We start from the raw sequence: 16223 nt of genomic DNA, 5'->3' as shown, positions 1-16223 counted from the left end.
CCCTCAGATCCTCCAGTTCTCACCGCTGCCCTGTGCTCCAGTCTGGGCAAGGCTGAGGGTAGACGGGCTGCAACCACAAAAGGGGCATGGTGGAGAGATCAGCCTGAGGTCCGAGTGCCAACAGGCCTGTTCGGGAAGCACTGTCTGATTCCCAAACTTCCCCAGGCCTTATCTGTACCATTTGGGCACTGCCACCTTGTTGGAGAGCCTTGAGGAGAAAATGAAATAATAATTTATGTAAAAACTGCCAGGGGATTCCCTGGCACAGAGCTAATGTTAAAAAACAAAAAAAGCAGAAGGGCTAATTTTCATCATTTCCTATCTGGGATCCCCGCCTCATGTACCTGGACTAAGACCCTCTTTCAGCTGCTGTGCCCTCACTCATGTCCTGGGATATTCCCTATTCTCTTCTTGGCTCCTGCAGGAGCAGGAGTAGTATATGTAAAATATATGGGACAGAGGAAGAGGGAGAGAGATGACCTCAACTGCAGTAGGGGTCTCACACAGTGAGGAATGCCCATCCACCAGCTGGAATACCCAGTGACAGAGTCTACCATGTCCCTCGTCACCTGGTGCCCTGACACTACAGATGTAACAAGTCACTGGGGAGCACGTAGGGTGGGCCACTCATGATGCCTGTGTGTGTGGAGACCCCCAGGTGCTTGTTCTCCAGGAAGCCTTTATTAAGGTCCTTCTCAGTGGTGGGCAGTGGATCCGTGGGGACAGAGGGATGGGACGGCACACCACATGTTCAACCACAGGGGCTGATGGCTTTAGAGGGGAAGGGAGGTTACAGGGACCCTAGGAGCCTGGCATTCTGGGCTGGGAATGGCAGGAGGGTGAATGATGGCAATGTCCAGGGCCCAGCAGGGGGCACACTGAGGTGCTCAGCTGATGTGCATGGAGAATCTGTGGAGGTTGGGAGAGTTGTTTGGCAGGGATGGCTCTCGGGATAGCACTCAGGCACATGGTGACTGCTTTGGGCCCACAGCAAGATGTCACCCCAGGCACTTCTTGCGGGAAGGGTCCTGAGTCACAGACAGGGCCACAGAGCTTTGCGATCGCTCCCACACGTACCTGGGAGGGACAGATGGGCCGGGGTCAGGCAAAGCCAGACCCTGAGGATTCCAGGGAAAGGAAGGCAGACCCACAGTTTGGGATCCCCCCATTTACTCACGAGGTCCCAGCTGGCACCAGCAGGCTGTCATCTGGGGCCAGGCCCAAGTGCTCTTCCCCCAGTGTCACCACTGAGGAGCCTTCCTGTGAAAGAAGAGCAGGAGAATCCAATAGAGGACATGGGACCTCAACATCTCTCTGAATGTCCCCAAGTCTGCCTTGAAAGGAGACCTGAGAGCAGGGCCCTCCATGGGAGCACGAGCCCAGTAACAGCCTGATCCCCACGGACACGAGGTTGTGCCACCCTCTCCCTGGGCCCCACTTGCCAGCTGCCACAGCCACAGGTCCACGTCCTGTTCCAGGCCTCTACTCCTGCCTTGCCCATGGACGATTACCTGGCGGGAGGTGAAACAGATTTTTCTGCTGCTTCCTACCCCACTTGAGAGATGGCCTTGAACCTGACTCCAAGACACCAGACCTAAGTGGTGCAGGGGTGGGGCCTATACTAGCTGCATCCTGTGTGTGGGGCAGAGACCAGGACGTGGAGAAGGCCTCCCTGCAGCCCACGTACTCCTGGGCATCATGCAGGCCTGCCCCCGACAATCACACCCGAGGTTCCTCTCAAGTTGCTCACCTGAGCATGCCCCAGGGCACACTAGGGACACACACCTCAGCTTCCTACAGGGTGCCCACCTCCCTTCCTCTGTGGGGTGTTATGCGTCTGGCCGCAGTTTGAAGAGGGATGAGGAGAGCCAGGCTGAGGGCTTTCCACCTGCGTTGGCCTGAAAGCCTGCAGCCTCTGTGCTCAGGCTGTGCTCCCGCAGGACGCAGTGACTATTTGTTGGTGTAAACAAGTGAGATCAGGGTGTGAAAGTGGCAGATGCAGGCCAGCAGGCGGGTGCAGGGCCAGACACCACTGCTGCATGAGGGGGTGGGACGGGATTCGTGGTCCACCTTCTACTCTCATAACTCTCCGGGCAGCTGTAGTATCAAGAAGAAGCAGGCCAGACCTCTAAGGGCAGGCCTGTGCCCAGTGAGCATCCCTTCCTGGGGGCACTAATCCTTCCCAGATGGGATGTGCCAGGGCAAACTGCAACACGAGGGAACCACCAGCCTGCAGGCAGCTCGCCCTGATGCCCTCCTGATCAGTCCCCGCAAAGTACAGGGTGATCTTTTTGAAACACTACTCTGGTCTCCTGGTTCCTCTGCTTCAACGCTTGAAGCCCCGTTGCCTCTAGGACAAGTTCTTCCACCTTGCCAGCCCAGCAGACCCGCTGGGACTTGGGCCCTGTGTACTGCTTCATGGTCTACCGCCTGCCCCCCGCCTCCCCTTCCCCACCCCAGCTCTCAACAACCTCAGCAGAGGTGCATGGTCAGCAACCAGGGCCAAAAAGGGCTTGTGCTCAGTGCTCCAGCCAAATCTGGAACTTGCTGTCCAGCTTGCAGTCCAGGCTGGTTCAAGCCTTCATGCCTTTGCTTCTGTTTCTCTCTCACCTAGAACATCCTCTCCACCTCCCTTCCAACCTTTGCAAATGCCTTTAAACCAGCTTTAAACTCAACTTGCCTATAACCTCCTCCAGGAAGCCTTTATTGACTTCTCTCCCTATTGGAATTCTTCCTTTACCTCCTCTGGCTCCCTGTAGCTTCTCTATCAAATAATGTATCTCACTATCATGGCAGTTGTGGATTAACTTGTCTGAGAACTTGGCTAAACCACACACTTTGTGAGGCAATGACTCCATCCTGCTCTTCTGCCAAAGCCTGAGACAGAATAGGCACTCAATACATGGTGAATGAAAAGCTGTGTTTGGCTCTTTCTCTGTGCATGTCTACACAACCCTTATCCCAAACAGATCTCCAGCTTCCAGGCTGTGACTGGAATTCCTAGCAGGAGGTAAGCTGCAGATGCTCAGGAAGCTGAAAGCAAAGAGAGATTGCTTGGGAGCATGAAGCCTCCAGCCATAGCAAAGCCCTTGCTCTCTGAGTGAGGGAGGAGGCAGCATTACCTGTGTCTCATAGGTGTCCCCAAACAGGTTGATGGATGTGCCTGCCTGCAGCTCCCTGCGGTGGCCATCCAGCCAAGCCTTCAGGGACACGGGTTCCATGACAGATCGTGTACTCAGAGGGAATGGCGGCTCCTTGAGCAGCTGGTCTGCATCCAAGGTGTGATTATGGTCAGTGTCCTCTGGGCTCAGCCTCCCCAGGCCCAGAGGCACAGATCCAGAGACCCCAGCTCTCAATTGACCAGGCCCTGGATCCAACTCAATTACCAGTAGCCATGCGAGGGTACCATTCAGTGCCATCTCCCTCAGTACCTTGAGTACTGGGCAGAGTACCCAAAAAGAGACACCTGAGATCTAAGGCCAAGACCCATCCTATTGTGGAAAGGGAGGGAGGGGGGAAGATTGTTGCCAGTGGCCTCACCAGGGATGGGCTTTCCTGTTCTGCACTGCTCGGAGCGGAAGAACCTGCAAGGACAACAGAAAGGAGAGAGGAATGGCGGGCATTCCTGCTTGAGTAGCTGGGGAGACACACACTCCATACACTGCTGGGTGCAGGAGCCCCCACACACTTGTGGGGCCCTCACACACTTTCCCTCCCAGCTCTGTGGAGCAGTCTCTCCAGGTGGCTCCCTCCAGCCCCAACCACCCGCAGGAGGGGAGACTTTCTCCCTAATTCCCAGGCATGACAGCACCACAGGAGATGCTGATGTGCAGCCCCAGGACAGCGAGGGGCTGAGGGCTCACTCTTGGATGATAGGGGCCAACTGGGTGCCGAGATCCTTGCAGTAGAACCACTTCTCAAACAGGACATCCACGGTGTCCCCCACGTAGTACCTGCCAAAACAGAGGACAGGCAACCTGGCTCCCCATTTGGGCAGCCCCAGGACATCCATGCTCAGGCCTGCCTCTGCCTGTGGGCTCTGGGCCTGGCCCTACAGAGCTGAGGGCTGCCTGTTTTCCTGGGTCAGCACAGCCTGTGGGCAGTGCTTATATACCTACCCCTGACCCTTCAGAAGCATCAGTGTGCCCAACCTAGAAAGCAAATAGAACCCCGAGACGCAGGAAAGCTGAGCGACTTACAGTCAGACATTTGACCTTAAATAAAAGCCAGGGACTTGACATTAAAATGCTACAAAAAAAAAAAAAAAAAAAAAAAAGCCACTCCAAAGGCCTGAAAGGGCACTGAAGTTCCATTATGAAGCTTTTGGTGGCCAGCCCCATCCCAGGAGCTGGGTGGATGCTGTGTGTATCTGTGAACCATCTCCATGAGCAGGACCACCTAAATCAGGCAGTCTTAAAAGCCTGGAGAGTATATAATCCAGGTGTGTTTTTCCCAAAAAGGAACCTGAGGCTGAGCCTGAATCTAGGGCTGGCTAGCTGTAGTGCTCAAGGTCAAGGTCCAAAGAAACTACAGTGTCTAGCATATAGAGATGTCCCCCAAATGAGGATTTCTTGTCTTCTCAGGGTCATGGCTATCTTTGAGAACCAGAGCAAAGCTCTGAACCTCTTCTCCAGGGAAGGCGACATGCATGCATATACAGCCTTCAGTGGGTCCCTGCAGCACCTCCCCCCACTCCCCTGCCCAGCTCATCTGTGCTAGGGGCTTCTGTCAATTGAATGCCCTAATTCCCAGGCCCAGTTCCCAGGCCAAGCCAGCTCTGCCTGCCCTTCAACTCCCACTGAAAAAAGAGAATCAGTCCTGCTGATGGAGGTGGTCTACAGACACGTGGCATCCACTCACCCGGCACCCTAAAACCCCTCTTGGGATGGAGCTGGGCACTAGAAAGCTTCATAATGGGACTGCAGTGCTCTCCAGGAATTGCCTTCAGAGTGACATTTTAATGTCGAGTCCCTGGCTTTTATTAAAGGTCAAAAGTAGCCAGATGAAATCCGATATTGAATTTGCTGTAAAATGTTATTGAGGACTCTGTCCTCTCCATCACTGAAGACTTCTTCTAAAAAGTCCCTTGGAGAATCTCCTTCTAGAATCTAAGGCCAGGTATCTGTCTGTCCAACTTATTATACAGTAGATTATTATGAAGCTATTAATATTGTATTTTTTTAAATTTTTTTTTAAAGAGAGAGTGAGAGGGGAGAGAGAGAATTTTTTAATATTTATTTTTTAGTTCTCGGCGGACACAACATCTTTGTTGGTATGTGGTGCTGAGGATCGAACCCGGGCCGCACGCATGCCAGGCGAGCACGCTACCGCTTGAGCCACATCCCCAGCCCTTAATATTGTATTTTTTGAAAAGATTTAATAGTCCGATAAATACTCATGAGTTTTTTTAAGTACAAAAACCAAAATTCAAACCCACTCAGGCAAGAAGACTGAAATGTTGTCAGGTACAGATATGCACAGAAAAAAGGTGGAAATCTAAGTGCTTCTAGGTTTAATTGGGGATGACAAACACTCCCCACTTCCTTTTGCTTTTGTCTGTTTTGTTTTCTTGAGAAATAATTCATATACCATAACATTAATCCTTTTTCTGAGACGTAATTTTATTTTTCATTTTTCATTCCTGCACTTTTCCAGATTTTGAGTGAATGTGTATGACTTAGGTAATTTGAAGGAAAAAGAAAAAAGGAAGTATTAAAAAAAAAGTACCCATTAAAAGAGTCAGGCTTGGTGGCACACTCCTGCAATCTCAGCTACTCAGTCTGAGGTCAGCCAGGGCAACTTAGTGAAGCCCTGTCTCAAAATGAAAAAATAAAAAGGCTGGGAGTGTATTTCAGTGGTGGAGTGCTCCTGGGTTCAATACCCAGTACCAAAAAAAAAAAAAAAGGCCCATTTTAGCAATTATAGCAGAAGACGTGGGCCAAAATATCCCGACCCCAATAACTTGATGAGAAAATTAGATTTTCTTAGTGAAAGGGCTGGGGTGTAGCTCAGTGGTAGAGCATGTACTTAGCACGTGTGAGACCTTAGGTTCCATCTCCAGCACAAGGGGACAAACATTAATTTTAAAAAGTTTAACTTTCAGAAAAATCTTTGGTCCTCTTTGCTTCAGAGGCTTCCTCTTTTCAGAGAGTAACAATTGGGCAACTGATTAGACCAAATGTGAATCACAGCTGTATAATCAGAGTACACAGCTGGGCCTGTGTTCTTTCCTTGGTGTTGATCTTGGCCCTGCTTTCCTAGGGTCTAGAAGGTTAAGCTCTAGCAAGTTTCCCTTCCCTGTGCCCAGTATGAAAGATAACAGTCCCTACTCCCTAGAGTCATCTGGGGGACATTCAATGAATAAATACATACAAAGCTCCATCCGGGTGCCTGGCACACAGCCAGGTGCTACCCAGCTATCTGTGCCTATTGTGGATTGGGCTGGCCCTGGAAGCTGAGGTTGTGAGACGCAGCAGTGCTTGGGCTGCCCTGGGTAGAGGGTCCTCTTGGCTGTCCCCCACCTCCCTTTCTGCAGCGGCCCTCCCCCGCCCCAGCTGACTCATGTAGGAAAACAGGTTCTGACTCCAGCCAGAGGATCATCAGTCTGAATGGGCTCCTGGGTATGGGATAGGGGGTGAGGGACAGAGACATCATCTCCCACACCCATCATTAAACATCCTCACCCTCCCAGTTAGCCAGCAAATAAAGAACTCCATTGCATCTGGCAGCCAACCCCTCCATCCTCTTGGTGACCAGGAAGTGCTTTCTTGAGTCAACCTGGGATTCCTTCTGCTGCAGTATTGAGCTGCACCCCTCTGCTACTAGCCTGCTGTTTGCCCCAGGCCCCAACAGGGGCATTTACCTGAGCCCATCTAGCTCGGTTTCCAGCCGTCTCCGCTCAATCACGAGCCCCATGGTGTTGGCAAACCTCTGCGGGGAGTGGGGGACCCCAGCAGGCAGGAGGAATATCTGTAGTGGTGGAGACCAGGTGCCCAGCAAGGCTGCCATCCCTCACGGAGACATCAGCTCCTGCAGCTTCCCAGGCATCCCAGCTCACCCGCAGGGCACAGGGGACATTGCCATCCATGTTAGGCCCTGCTCTCTGCCAGGCCTGCCCAGGGAACCAAGCGGGGAATGTCCAGCTGTGCTAGCACTTGGTGGCCAAGAGGAGGGAGTGCCCAGGGACCAGGCAGGGGCAGGAAAGTGTGAGGAGGACAGAGCCTCAGCCAAGGCTAGGGCGAGTGGCCAGGGTGGGCTCCTGTTCTGGTGCCCTTTACCACCCCATCTGCTGGGGTCCAGCCTCACCTCTCCCTGCCGAATGACCACATCCCGGTGCTTCCCTCGCTCCAGGACTCGGAGAACCATGTCTCCTTCCAGCTGATAAAACACCTGTGGAACAGCAAAGAGTCTGGGACTCCCTGCTCCCTCCTCCAGATCCTTGGTCACTGCCCAGGCCCTGAGTTCTGACTAGGAAACCTGAGAAACTTCCCAAAGGACTGAGGTTTATCAGCAACTCCATCACTTCTGTCGTGAGACTCCCATCTTCCCTGACTCAGGCCATTGGCAGGAGCAGGGGACACACATCTTACTTCTCAAACGCACAAGTGATGACCAAAATAACTCAGGATGCAACAGCAGGTGTCTGGCTGGGGGCAGGAGGCTGGGCAAGAGCCTCCTTGGAGATAGCCAGGTAAGAAGAACCACCCTTTCACAGGGGCCAGGGGTTGTGCCAAGCTCTTTCATGTACATTATCAGAAATCTTTACAACTTCCAAGGGCATTGTTAGCCTGTTCTGCAAAGGGGGAAAAAAGAAAGGAAGGAAAAAGAAAACTGAGGCCCAGAGCACAAAGCAACTTGCCCAAGGGCACACAGCTAGATCGTCCCAAAGCTGCCCTTGGGACTGGAGCCTGTGCACGGTGCTAGGCCTAGGCTGGTCTTTCCGGCCAGTGTGATGCTCAGGCACTAGGGGCTGTGGAGGTCAGCAGCCTAGGGTGGGGACTGTGCTCTTTCTGGGGGGCTCCTACCACATTTCCTTATTCTATCCTAAGACCCAATTAACATGCTTACTGAGATGGAAGTGTGGAGGAGGAGGAGGAGGAAGAAGAGGAGGAGGAGGAGGATTGGATCCCTCTCTACAGTTTATACATTGCTTGCACAGGTGTTAAAAGCCCCAGCCAAATAGTTGAAGGACTTTTAATAATAATAATAATAATTAATAATAATAGTAGTAATTATCATGTAAGGAATTAATGGAGATAAAGGCTGTAGTCACAACATCTACTAAGAGAAACCCAGCTGAACACATAAGAAATGAAGAAGCTAGAGAAATGTGGCCCCTAAGCCTGCTGCAGGGTACATGTAGACACAAGGCCACCATGAAGAGCACCATGGCATAGGGCATGAAGAATCTTCACAGTCCACACTGGTATAGAACCTTCCATGCTAATACTGGACATGTCCTAGGTCACACAGGCCACCTGTATTTTTGCCCTGGAAATAGCATCTTAGAAATGTGACCTCAGTCATTGACGGCCCTTAGTTTGCTAGGCCTCTGTGTGCCCTCAGTCAGTTCAGTTAACCTCTCTGTGCCTCGGTTTCCTCTTCTACAGCTTGGGTAGTGTCTGCACAGAAGGCCGCTGTGAAGCCTGCCTGGAAGCAGTATACTCGGCACAGGGCGAGCACTCGATAAACCTTTAACTGTTAACATCAGCAGTTGTAGGAATTGCAATAACAATGCCAATAATAATAGGAGAAACATAAACATTTGCTGATATATTCAAAATATGGAACACTATGCAACCATTAAAAATAGGCTTTTGAATAACAATAAAAATGGCAAAATGGGCTGGGCATGATGGTGCATGCCTGTAATCCCAGCAACTCTAGAAGATGAGGCAGGAGGATTATAAGTGAAAGGCCAGCCTCAGTGACTTAGAAAGACCCTGTCTCAAAAAAAAAAAAAAAAGTACTGGGTGTGTAGCTCCGTGGTAAAACATCTTAGGTTCAATCCATAGTACAATTTTTAAAAGGGGGGAAATGTTAAACTTAAATATTTTTTACACTGTTGAGGATTGAACCCCCCAGAAAATATATTTATTACATCTTCTACAATAAACAATATTATGTTCATTATTTAAAATAACCCATACACATGTAATATCAGAAATTCAGGAGACTGAGGCAGGAAGATCATAAGTTCAAGGCCAGTCTGGGCAATTTAGAGAGGCCCTCAGTAATTTAATAAGGGCCTGTCTCCAAATAAAAAAAAATAAAGGGCTCACCCACAGGGAACAGGGGACATTGCCATCCGTGCTAGGCCTCAGTGATTAAGTGCCCTTGGGTTCAATTCCTGATACAAACAAACAAACAATAAATAAATAAACATTTAAAAAGGGGTGCTAGAGATGTAGCTTTGTGGCAGAGCTCCCTTGGGTTTAATCCCCAGTTCTGCAAAATAAATAAATAAATAAGAACAAATAAATAAAACCACCTATAAACATTACTGAATACAAATGAGACAAAAACTACTTCTCGGGAGCAATTCGGCATGTTCCATCCCCTCCCCAAGCTGAGAGAAAACCCGTGTGTGCATGTGTCTCAGGAAGGGAGGAGGGACCCTGGAGTTCTGAGGAGAGGGCCTAGTCTTCAGGTCCCCAAAACATCTGGAAAGGTGGGAGGGGAGTCTGGGGTGATGTCTGGGTCAGATCCAAACCATTTCCTGGCAGGCTGCAGGGCATTAGCCACCACTGAACAAAACAAGAAGGCAGTGGGGTTCTCCTCAGTCCTGTCCCCTACCCAGGGGCCTGTCCTGTGATGGGGGCAGGTCTGGCCGGGAGCAGCAAGCCAATCACTGACAGCAAGAAAATCTCAAATGGCTGTAGGCAGTCCCAAAGGAATTCTGCTGATTTGGAAGAAAATGATGTTAGGGAGGAGGGGACATGAAGTTATCGGGAAGAGTGAGCCCAGGAGACTTAGACAGGGCCTGGCTTCATGGCCTGGAAAGGCCTTACAAGGTGGCAGCATGGTGAGCAGGCCAAGTGAGGACCCAGCCTGTTAAGCTGGTGAATCCTTTCACCTTTGTCCCACATGCTGCACGGGAAGCCTCAGAGGGCGTGCGATGCTCTTGTTCAAGATCACACAGTTGTAAGAGGTTCTTCTTCCTCCTCGCACTTGCCTGCCCTAAGGAAAGGAGTGGGGAAGTGGAGCAGGGGTGCGGGGAGGTACTGGGGAGTTTGGGCTGCTGAAGGCAGCCCTGGCCACCTGGAGCACTGTGGAGGTCAAAACTCAGCTGGGAGGGAAATCTGGCTCAGTCAGTGAGAGACGTGATTTGAACCCAGGCCTGAATGATTCTTCCAGCTCTAGCTGAGTAAGGACAGGCAGGGATAGAGAGAACGCGGATGTATTGTATGCATGTGTCCCGAGGCCACCAGCAGCCTGTGGCAGATCAAAGTGCCCTCCTATCAAAGTGTGTGTGTGTGGGGGGGGGGGCATGTCATCACAAACCCATCTCCAGTCAGACTCCTCCCTGACACCTGAATGTCCCTCCAGAGTAAGGACACACGTGCACAGGCCGGCACTGCTCATCTCTCAGCACCAGCTGGGTCAGGGCATGGCTGACCCAGGTCCTCAGTGGACACCCATGTGCTGCTTGGAGAAACCATGAGATGGGTCTGGGGCATAGGTGGCAGAGGATAAAAAGGGAAGGAGGGAGACAGACCAGCAGACACAAGGGGTGGGCGCTGGGATCAGAGCTAACAGGTGAGTGGAAGCTGCTGTCCTTACCCAGGAGGCTGCTTCAGGCAGGCAGGACACCAGCCTTGCCTCCCCCACCGTGGCCACTCCTGATCTCTCCCCTCCCCCTCTCTGTAGGTTTGAATTTTCCTGTTGATTTTTTCCAAAGAGAAAAATAGTCTCGGGGAGGTGTGTCTGTGAGAAGGGTGGGCCCAGAGAGGGCAAGGCCCTTGGAAATGTGAGGGATGGGCTGATTCTGCTCCACCCCCGTGTACACACTAGGTGCTCACTGAACGTTTGCTGACTGAGCAATGCTCCAGGGCTCACTGGAGTCCTGGACTGTAGGAAGACATGGGCAGTGGGGGTGGAGGGCTGTGACCAAGCTAGACTTTGCATCTCAGACCCTAGAATCAGGCTTGCCTCCAGGTTGCTGGAGGGATCCTTTCCTACTGGAGTCTCTGATGGTTAGGATCCTGTCCGTGTCTCTCTCTCCTTATGAGGGCTTTCCCCCTCTGTTAATTTTCCTTTTGTTTATGGACTTTGGGATAGGCAGCAGAGAAACAGTTCAAAAATCAAGGTACAAAGGGTATTCAGCGCAACCCCTGCCCCGGTCACATAGCTCCTAACAACTGATGTGTCTTGCACTTTCTAAGGAAGGAGGGGCCACCCAGTCCCACCCATTCCTCAGCCCCAGCTCCCCAGCCTTGCCCTTCTTCCTTCAGACCCCTCCCCATCTCCCCACCACCATCCACCACCCACCCCCAGCCCACTCCCACTTCGTATAGCTGGATTTTGCCCCCTTGCTCTAGGAGAGGGAGAACCTGGCTCCAGGGATGGGAAGGGAGAACTAGGCTCCCTCCTGTGCCTGGGTCTCATTTTGGAGGCCAAATGTATATACTCAGGTTTGGGGCAGGGGACCAGGCATCCCACCTGGAGCATGGACAGCTAGTGTGTCAGGGACCGGATGCCCACAGTGAGAGCCTATCCTACCCACAGGGCTGGGCTATTTCCTAGGGCTCTTCCTGCTGAGTCCCCCCTGGCTCCACCTCAAGGAGGGGGCTGCCCAAGGTGGCAACTTTGAGGTGGCAGGTTTCCCCTGTGATTTCAGAGTGTCCCTTAACAGTCATGCCTTTCCTCCTCAGTCCACAGCTCTGGCCCTGATGCAGGAAGTACCTGCTTCCCCAGGGGCTGATGTTCCTTGGCTGGACCAGGAAGGGGCAGTCATAACCTACCTCCTCGCCCTCCTCAATGTGATAGTCCTTCCTGATGTTGGGGCCCCCGACGAACATGATTTTGAGCTGCTCCTGGTGCCTGCAAAGGAGTGGTAGGGGGAGGTTGTGGACCAGGTCCTGGGAGGGAGGGGGCTGTGGTAGGGGGAAGGGGGCCTGGAACACTTAGGGAAAGAACAGATCCTTGTTCCCACTCTCATCCTCAGCCTGTGTCCATGTGCATCTAAGTGCCTGTGTGTCTGTGATTGAGTATGTCCCTCTGTGACACACACAGAGGGGCAGCCTAGCAGTGGCTCTGTCGCTTCATCACCTAGCCTCCCGGGGCAGTGCTCAGGATCTCTGATCACAAGAGAGCACACTAGAGCCCATGTCTGACTGTGGGACCCTCCGGTTCCCAATGGCTAGAGGCCTGACTCAGGAGACTGCGACATTTAGGAGCTCAGACAGCACTGAGTCAGAGTGACATGCGTTTAAAAACAGGAGCTGGAGCCAGCCTCTGGGCATCCAATGTGGCTCTACATGCACCCTTGGGCAATGCTACCTAACCTGTCTGGGCCTCAGAGCTGTCATCTGTAAAATGGAGAGCTAGCTCTTGCATCAAGTTTCAATGGATTACACAAATTCATTTTTAGAAGCTCTCAGAACACAGTGCCTGTCATATAATAAGCACTATTTAAGTGTTTGATAAAATAAGCTTAGTGTGACCCTCTCATTTGACGGCTGACTGTTCAAACTTGCTAAAGCTCAGAGAGGGTCATGCAGCCAGGGAATGACAGAACCTGAGCTCGGACCTGGGCTCCCTGACTCCCAGGCTGGTGCCCTGACCCTGGTGTACACTGTCAGCGGTTTGAAACTTGAAAGGATGCCCACGCTCCTCAGCCTGTCTGCTATTGGTATGGTGTCACCTTTTATGGGACCTCTGTACCTCCTGACAGCAACACACCCATCTTCCATTCTAGGGTCTACTCTGCAGAGATTAAAATAAGCAGTGGTCTGTGCATGGGCAGGGGCCTGGGGTCTTAAGTAGCCAAGCGACAGAGGGCAGGGGCAAGGGCTTTCCTTGGGAATGAGGAGGTGCGGAATCCAGGCACAGGGACCATTTTTGCTACTTCAGATCTCTGCAGTAGAGGCTGACTGTAGCCACGATGAGGTTTGATGGCAGTGGAGGGGTTGGGGGTGTGTGAACCCCCAATCCTAGACTGGAAGTCCTTGACTAGTGTCTTCTCCTGCGGATTGTTTTCCAGCTCACGGGGGGAGGGGGACCTCCTTTATGGGAGGCAGGTATTAATAACCAAGAACATATATCCATCATGCCCCAAATGAAAAGAGGGATGAGGTTACTGGGCAGGAGGAGGCTGGCACGGGGTAGTTCTGAGCTTAAAGAACTTAAAGCTGCTTGGAGGAGAGGAGAGAAGCACTGAGGTGCCTAGAGAAGGGAGCAGTCAGCTGAGTACAGAGGCCCAAGAAAGGGAGCGCTGGGGGTCTTGGTGGGTGTAGGTGGTCTTGGGGAGTGATTTGAGAAAGCTGGATCAGGAGGGGGTCTAGTTAAGGTGTTTGGTGTTGGCTTGAGGATGCCAGGGAGCCTCAGAAAGTATTTTTTTTTAAATCAACTTTATTGAGATATAATTTAGGTACACACTGAAAGTTCTTGAACAAATCCATTCCGGAACTGTTTCAACCCATTGATCAGAATGCAGATTACATCCCTCCAGCAGCTTCTTGCCTTGGTGAGGGTGTTATAGGTTGAACTTGTCCCCCCTAAATTCATATGTTGAAGTCCTAACCTCCCAGGACCTAAGAATATGACCCTATTTAGAAATAAGGGCATTGCAGATGTTATAAGTTAAGATGAGGTTATACTGGAGTAGGGTGGGTTAGAGTTGTTTTGCAAACAGGAAATATGGACGTGGACACATGGGGAGAGTGCCTGTGAAGATGAAGGCAGAGATTGGGGTGATGCAGCACGAGCCAAGGGAGACCAGCAATGCCAGGAAAGCCGCAGAAGCTAGTGGGGAGGTGTGGCATAGACTCAATGCCAGCCCTAGCAAACTAAAACAGGGGGAAGGCACAGTCCTCACTCTGACCCTTCGCTGCCAGTCTGCCTGCCTTTGCCTCCCCTTCTGCCATCTGAATGTCAGCTCTACAAGGAAGGCACTTTTGTCAATGTGTTTCCTTCTGTATCCCCAGGGTCTAGGCCAGCCTGGCAGGTAGTAAGTGCTCAGTGAACATCTGCTGAGTGAATAAAGAGAGGGAATGTGTTTGTGATGATGGTTAACACCAGGGCAGCACTGGAGGATTGGGGGAGACCTTAGAGGCACAGAAGCCAGTACTGCCCAGGCTGGAGGTGGCCAGGGAGAAACCAGAATAGTGTCTGGGCTGTAGTGGAGCAGATGGGTTTTTGGGAGAAAAACTGGGGGACTGAGAATGAGAGACTGTGAATAGGGAGGAGTGGAGGAAAGGGACAGAGACGATAAAGATGTAGGTTGAGAGGATAATAGTGGCAGAAAAGAAGAGTCTTTGGGGAAATGCTAACTGTTAGCCATGGTGGTATTGCACACTGACCAAGAGAATATGTGCACTTTGGAGTCTGGGCTTGAGTCTGGACTCTGTCCAGCACTAGCTCTATGACATTGGGAAAGTTCTGTGAAATTCCACCTCATGGGCTGTGAGAACTAAATGAGATGATGCCAGAATGCTTGGCATGGTCTCTGGCCTGTCACAACATCAGTGATTGTTGCCCTGTGGGTTGAAGTACCATGCCAGAGGAGTTGTCTTGCAGGAACAGCAAATATAGGGAATGTGAGCCTGGTCTGGGGGTCCCAGGAGGCCCAGCAATGGAACTGAAGGAAGGGGAGGGAGGTGATCACAGGGAGGGCCTGAGAGATCTGTGAAAGAAAGATGGCAGTGACCAGTTCAGCCCTGTTGGGTGCTGCAGGCAGAGGTGGCCTTGGGAGGGCCGTGTGTGTGTGTGTGTGTGTGTGTGTGTGTGTGTGTGTGTGTGTGTGTGTACACCTGCAAAGAGGGGCTCTGGAAAGAACAATAAATCAAGATCTCTCCAAAGGGGCTGATCCTCTGACCTTCCCCTTTGCCTGTAGGTGAGCCTGTGTGAGTCACGTGTCCTCAGACCTAGGTTCTATTCTCATTCTGGGGCACTGAAAACCATTCTCCCCAAATTTCAAAGTTTCCCAAAGTCCACTGGAGTCCTTGGGGGAACTTGAGAGAATCCCTGGGGGCTGGAGAGCTCTTTGCCAGCCCTGGAAGGAGGAGCACCTTGTCATCTCATCTCCTACTGCCTCAGAAGCACCCTGGCCCTAGGCAGAAGTCAAAGTCACAGCCCTTACTATGCAGTTACCAGAAAGAGGAACAGACAGGGGTGGTGGAACCCGGAATAGCAGGTCCTCACCCTCCCAGAAGGAGCCAAGAGAATGACAGCCCCTTTCTGCAGGCTTCTGGGTCAAGCAACTGGACCTGGAAGATGGTGCGGGTCGCGGGGTGGGCCGGTTAGATGGAGGAGATGGCGAGGACAGAGGGGGCGGATACAGGAGCTCAGACTCACATGAGCTTGTTGCAGACTGGGGGCTGGAAGGAGGCCCTGTTGTCCTCCACCCAAGTCTTCACTCTTACGCGGCGCTCCATGGCCACCGGGTCTGATCGCCTCCTCCCCGAGTGTCCTCTGGCCGGTGGGGCCGTCGGAGGGATGCGGCTCTCCCGGGCTCATGGGTTGGCCGCCTAGTTAGTCAACATCCCCGAGGTCAAAGGGCGGAGCAACCCCTTAACCCCCCCCCTCCCCCCGGCTGCGGCGGGCGGACTTGGGTGTGAGCCCGCCTACCCTGCGCACCTCCCCGTGCGCTTGCCGTTAGGTCTCGGTGCACGGGGTGGGGGAAGAAAGAGGGCGACCCTGCTTCTAGGCAGAACAGGGATCAATCCCCGGACCCGAACCTCCCGACCAACCCAGCGTCCTGGGGGCGCCTGGCAAACCCGCGCCAGAAATGGGAGCCTGCTGCCCGCCTAAGACGCAGGATCCAGACTCTTCCTGGCATTTGTCCCTAGATTTCCGTCTGGTTCCTAGGAAGGCTCCAAAGATACTGTAGGGAGGCGAGTTCGAAAATCCGAGAGTCAGCACGTGGTGTTGATGCTGGATTTAAGACTCAGTTTTCTTATCTGGAAAATGGCAATGACTGCACAGCCTCTGGAGCTGAGGTGCGCATAGAACGAAAAGATGCCCCGATTAACGCCAGTACCCTGTGTCCTCACGAGGACAGA

At 52.2% G+C, this 16223-nt stretch overlaps 2 protein-coding genes across 8 annotated transcripts in view; one reads left to right on the top strand and one right to left on the bottom strand.

Moving 5' to 3' along the window:
- Mta3 (metastasis associated 1 family member 3) overlaps nt 1-16223 on the top strand; it is a 239745-nt gene that overhangs the window by 191463 nt on the left and 32059 nt on the right. The gene's annotated exons all lie outside the window — the stretch shown is intronic.
- On the bottom strand, nt 663-15704 carry Haao (3-hydroxyanthranilate 3,4-dioxygenase). The gene is made up of 10 exons (XM_078029296.1): nt 15517-15704; nt 11964-12042; nt 7306-7389; nt 6863-6969; nt 3864-3953; nt 3541-3584; nt 3123-3268; nt 1439-1511; nt 1178-1256; nt 663-1077 (listed from the first exon to the last, which is right to left on the bottom strand). Exons 1-10 carry the CDS (start codon nt 15594-15596, stop codon nt 999-1001), a joined length of 861 nt encoding a protein of 286 aa, XP_077885422.1. The 5' UTR covers nt 15597-15704; the 3' UTR covers nt 663-998.

The sequence above is a fragment of the Ictidomys tridecemlineatus genome, chromosome 12 (assembly GCF_052094955.1).
Source record: "Ictidomys tridecemlineatus isolate mIctTri1 chromosome 12, mIctTri1.hap1, whole genome shotgun sequence".
Lineage (NCBI taxonomy): Eukaryota > Metazoa > Chordata > Mammalia > Rodentia > Sciuridae > Ictidomys > Ictidomys tridecemlineatus.
Note: the sequence above shows the minus strand (reverse complement) of the source record. Positions and strands in the feature narration are given on the sequence as shown.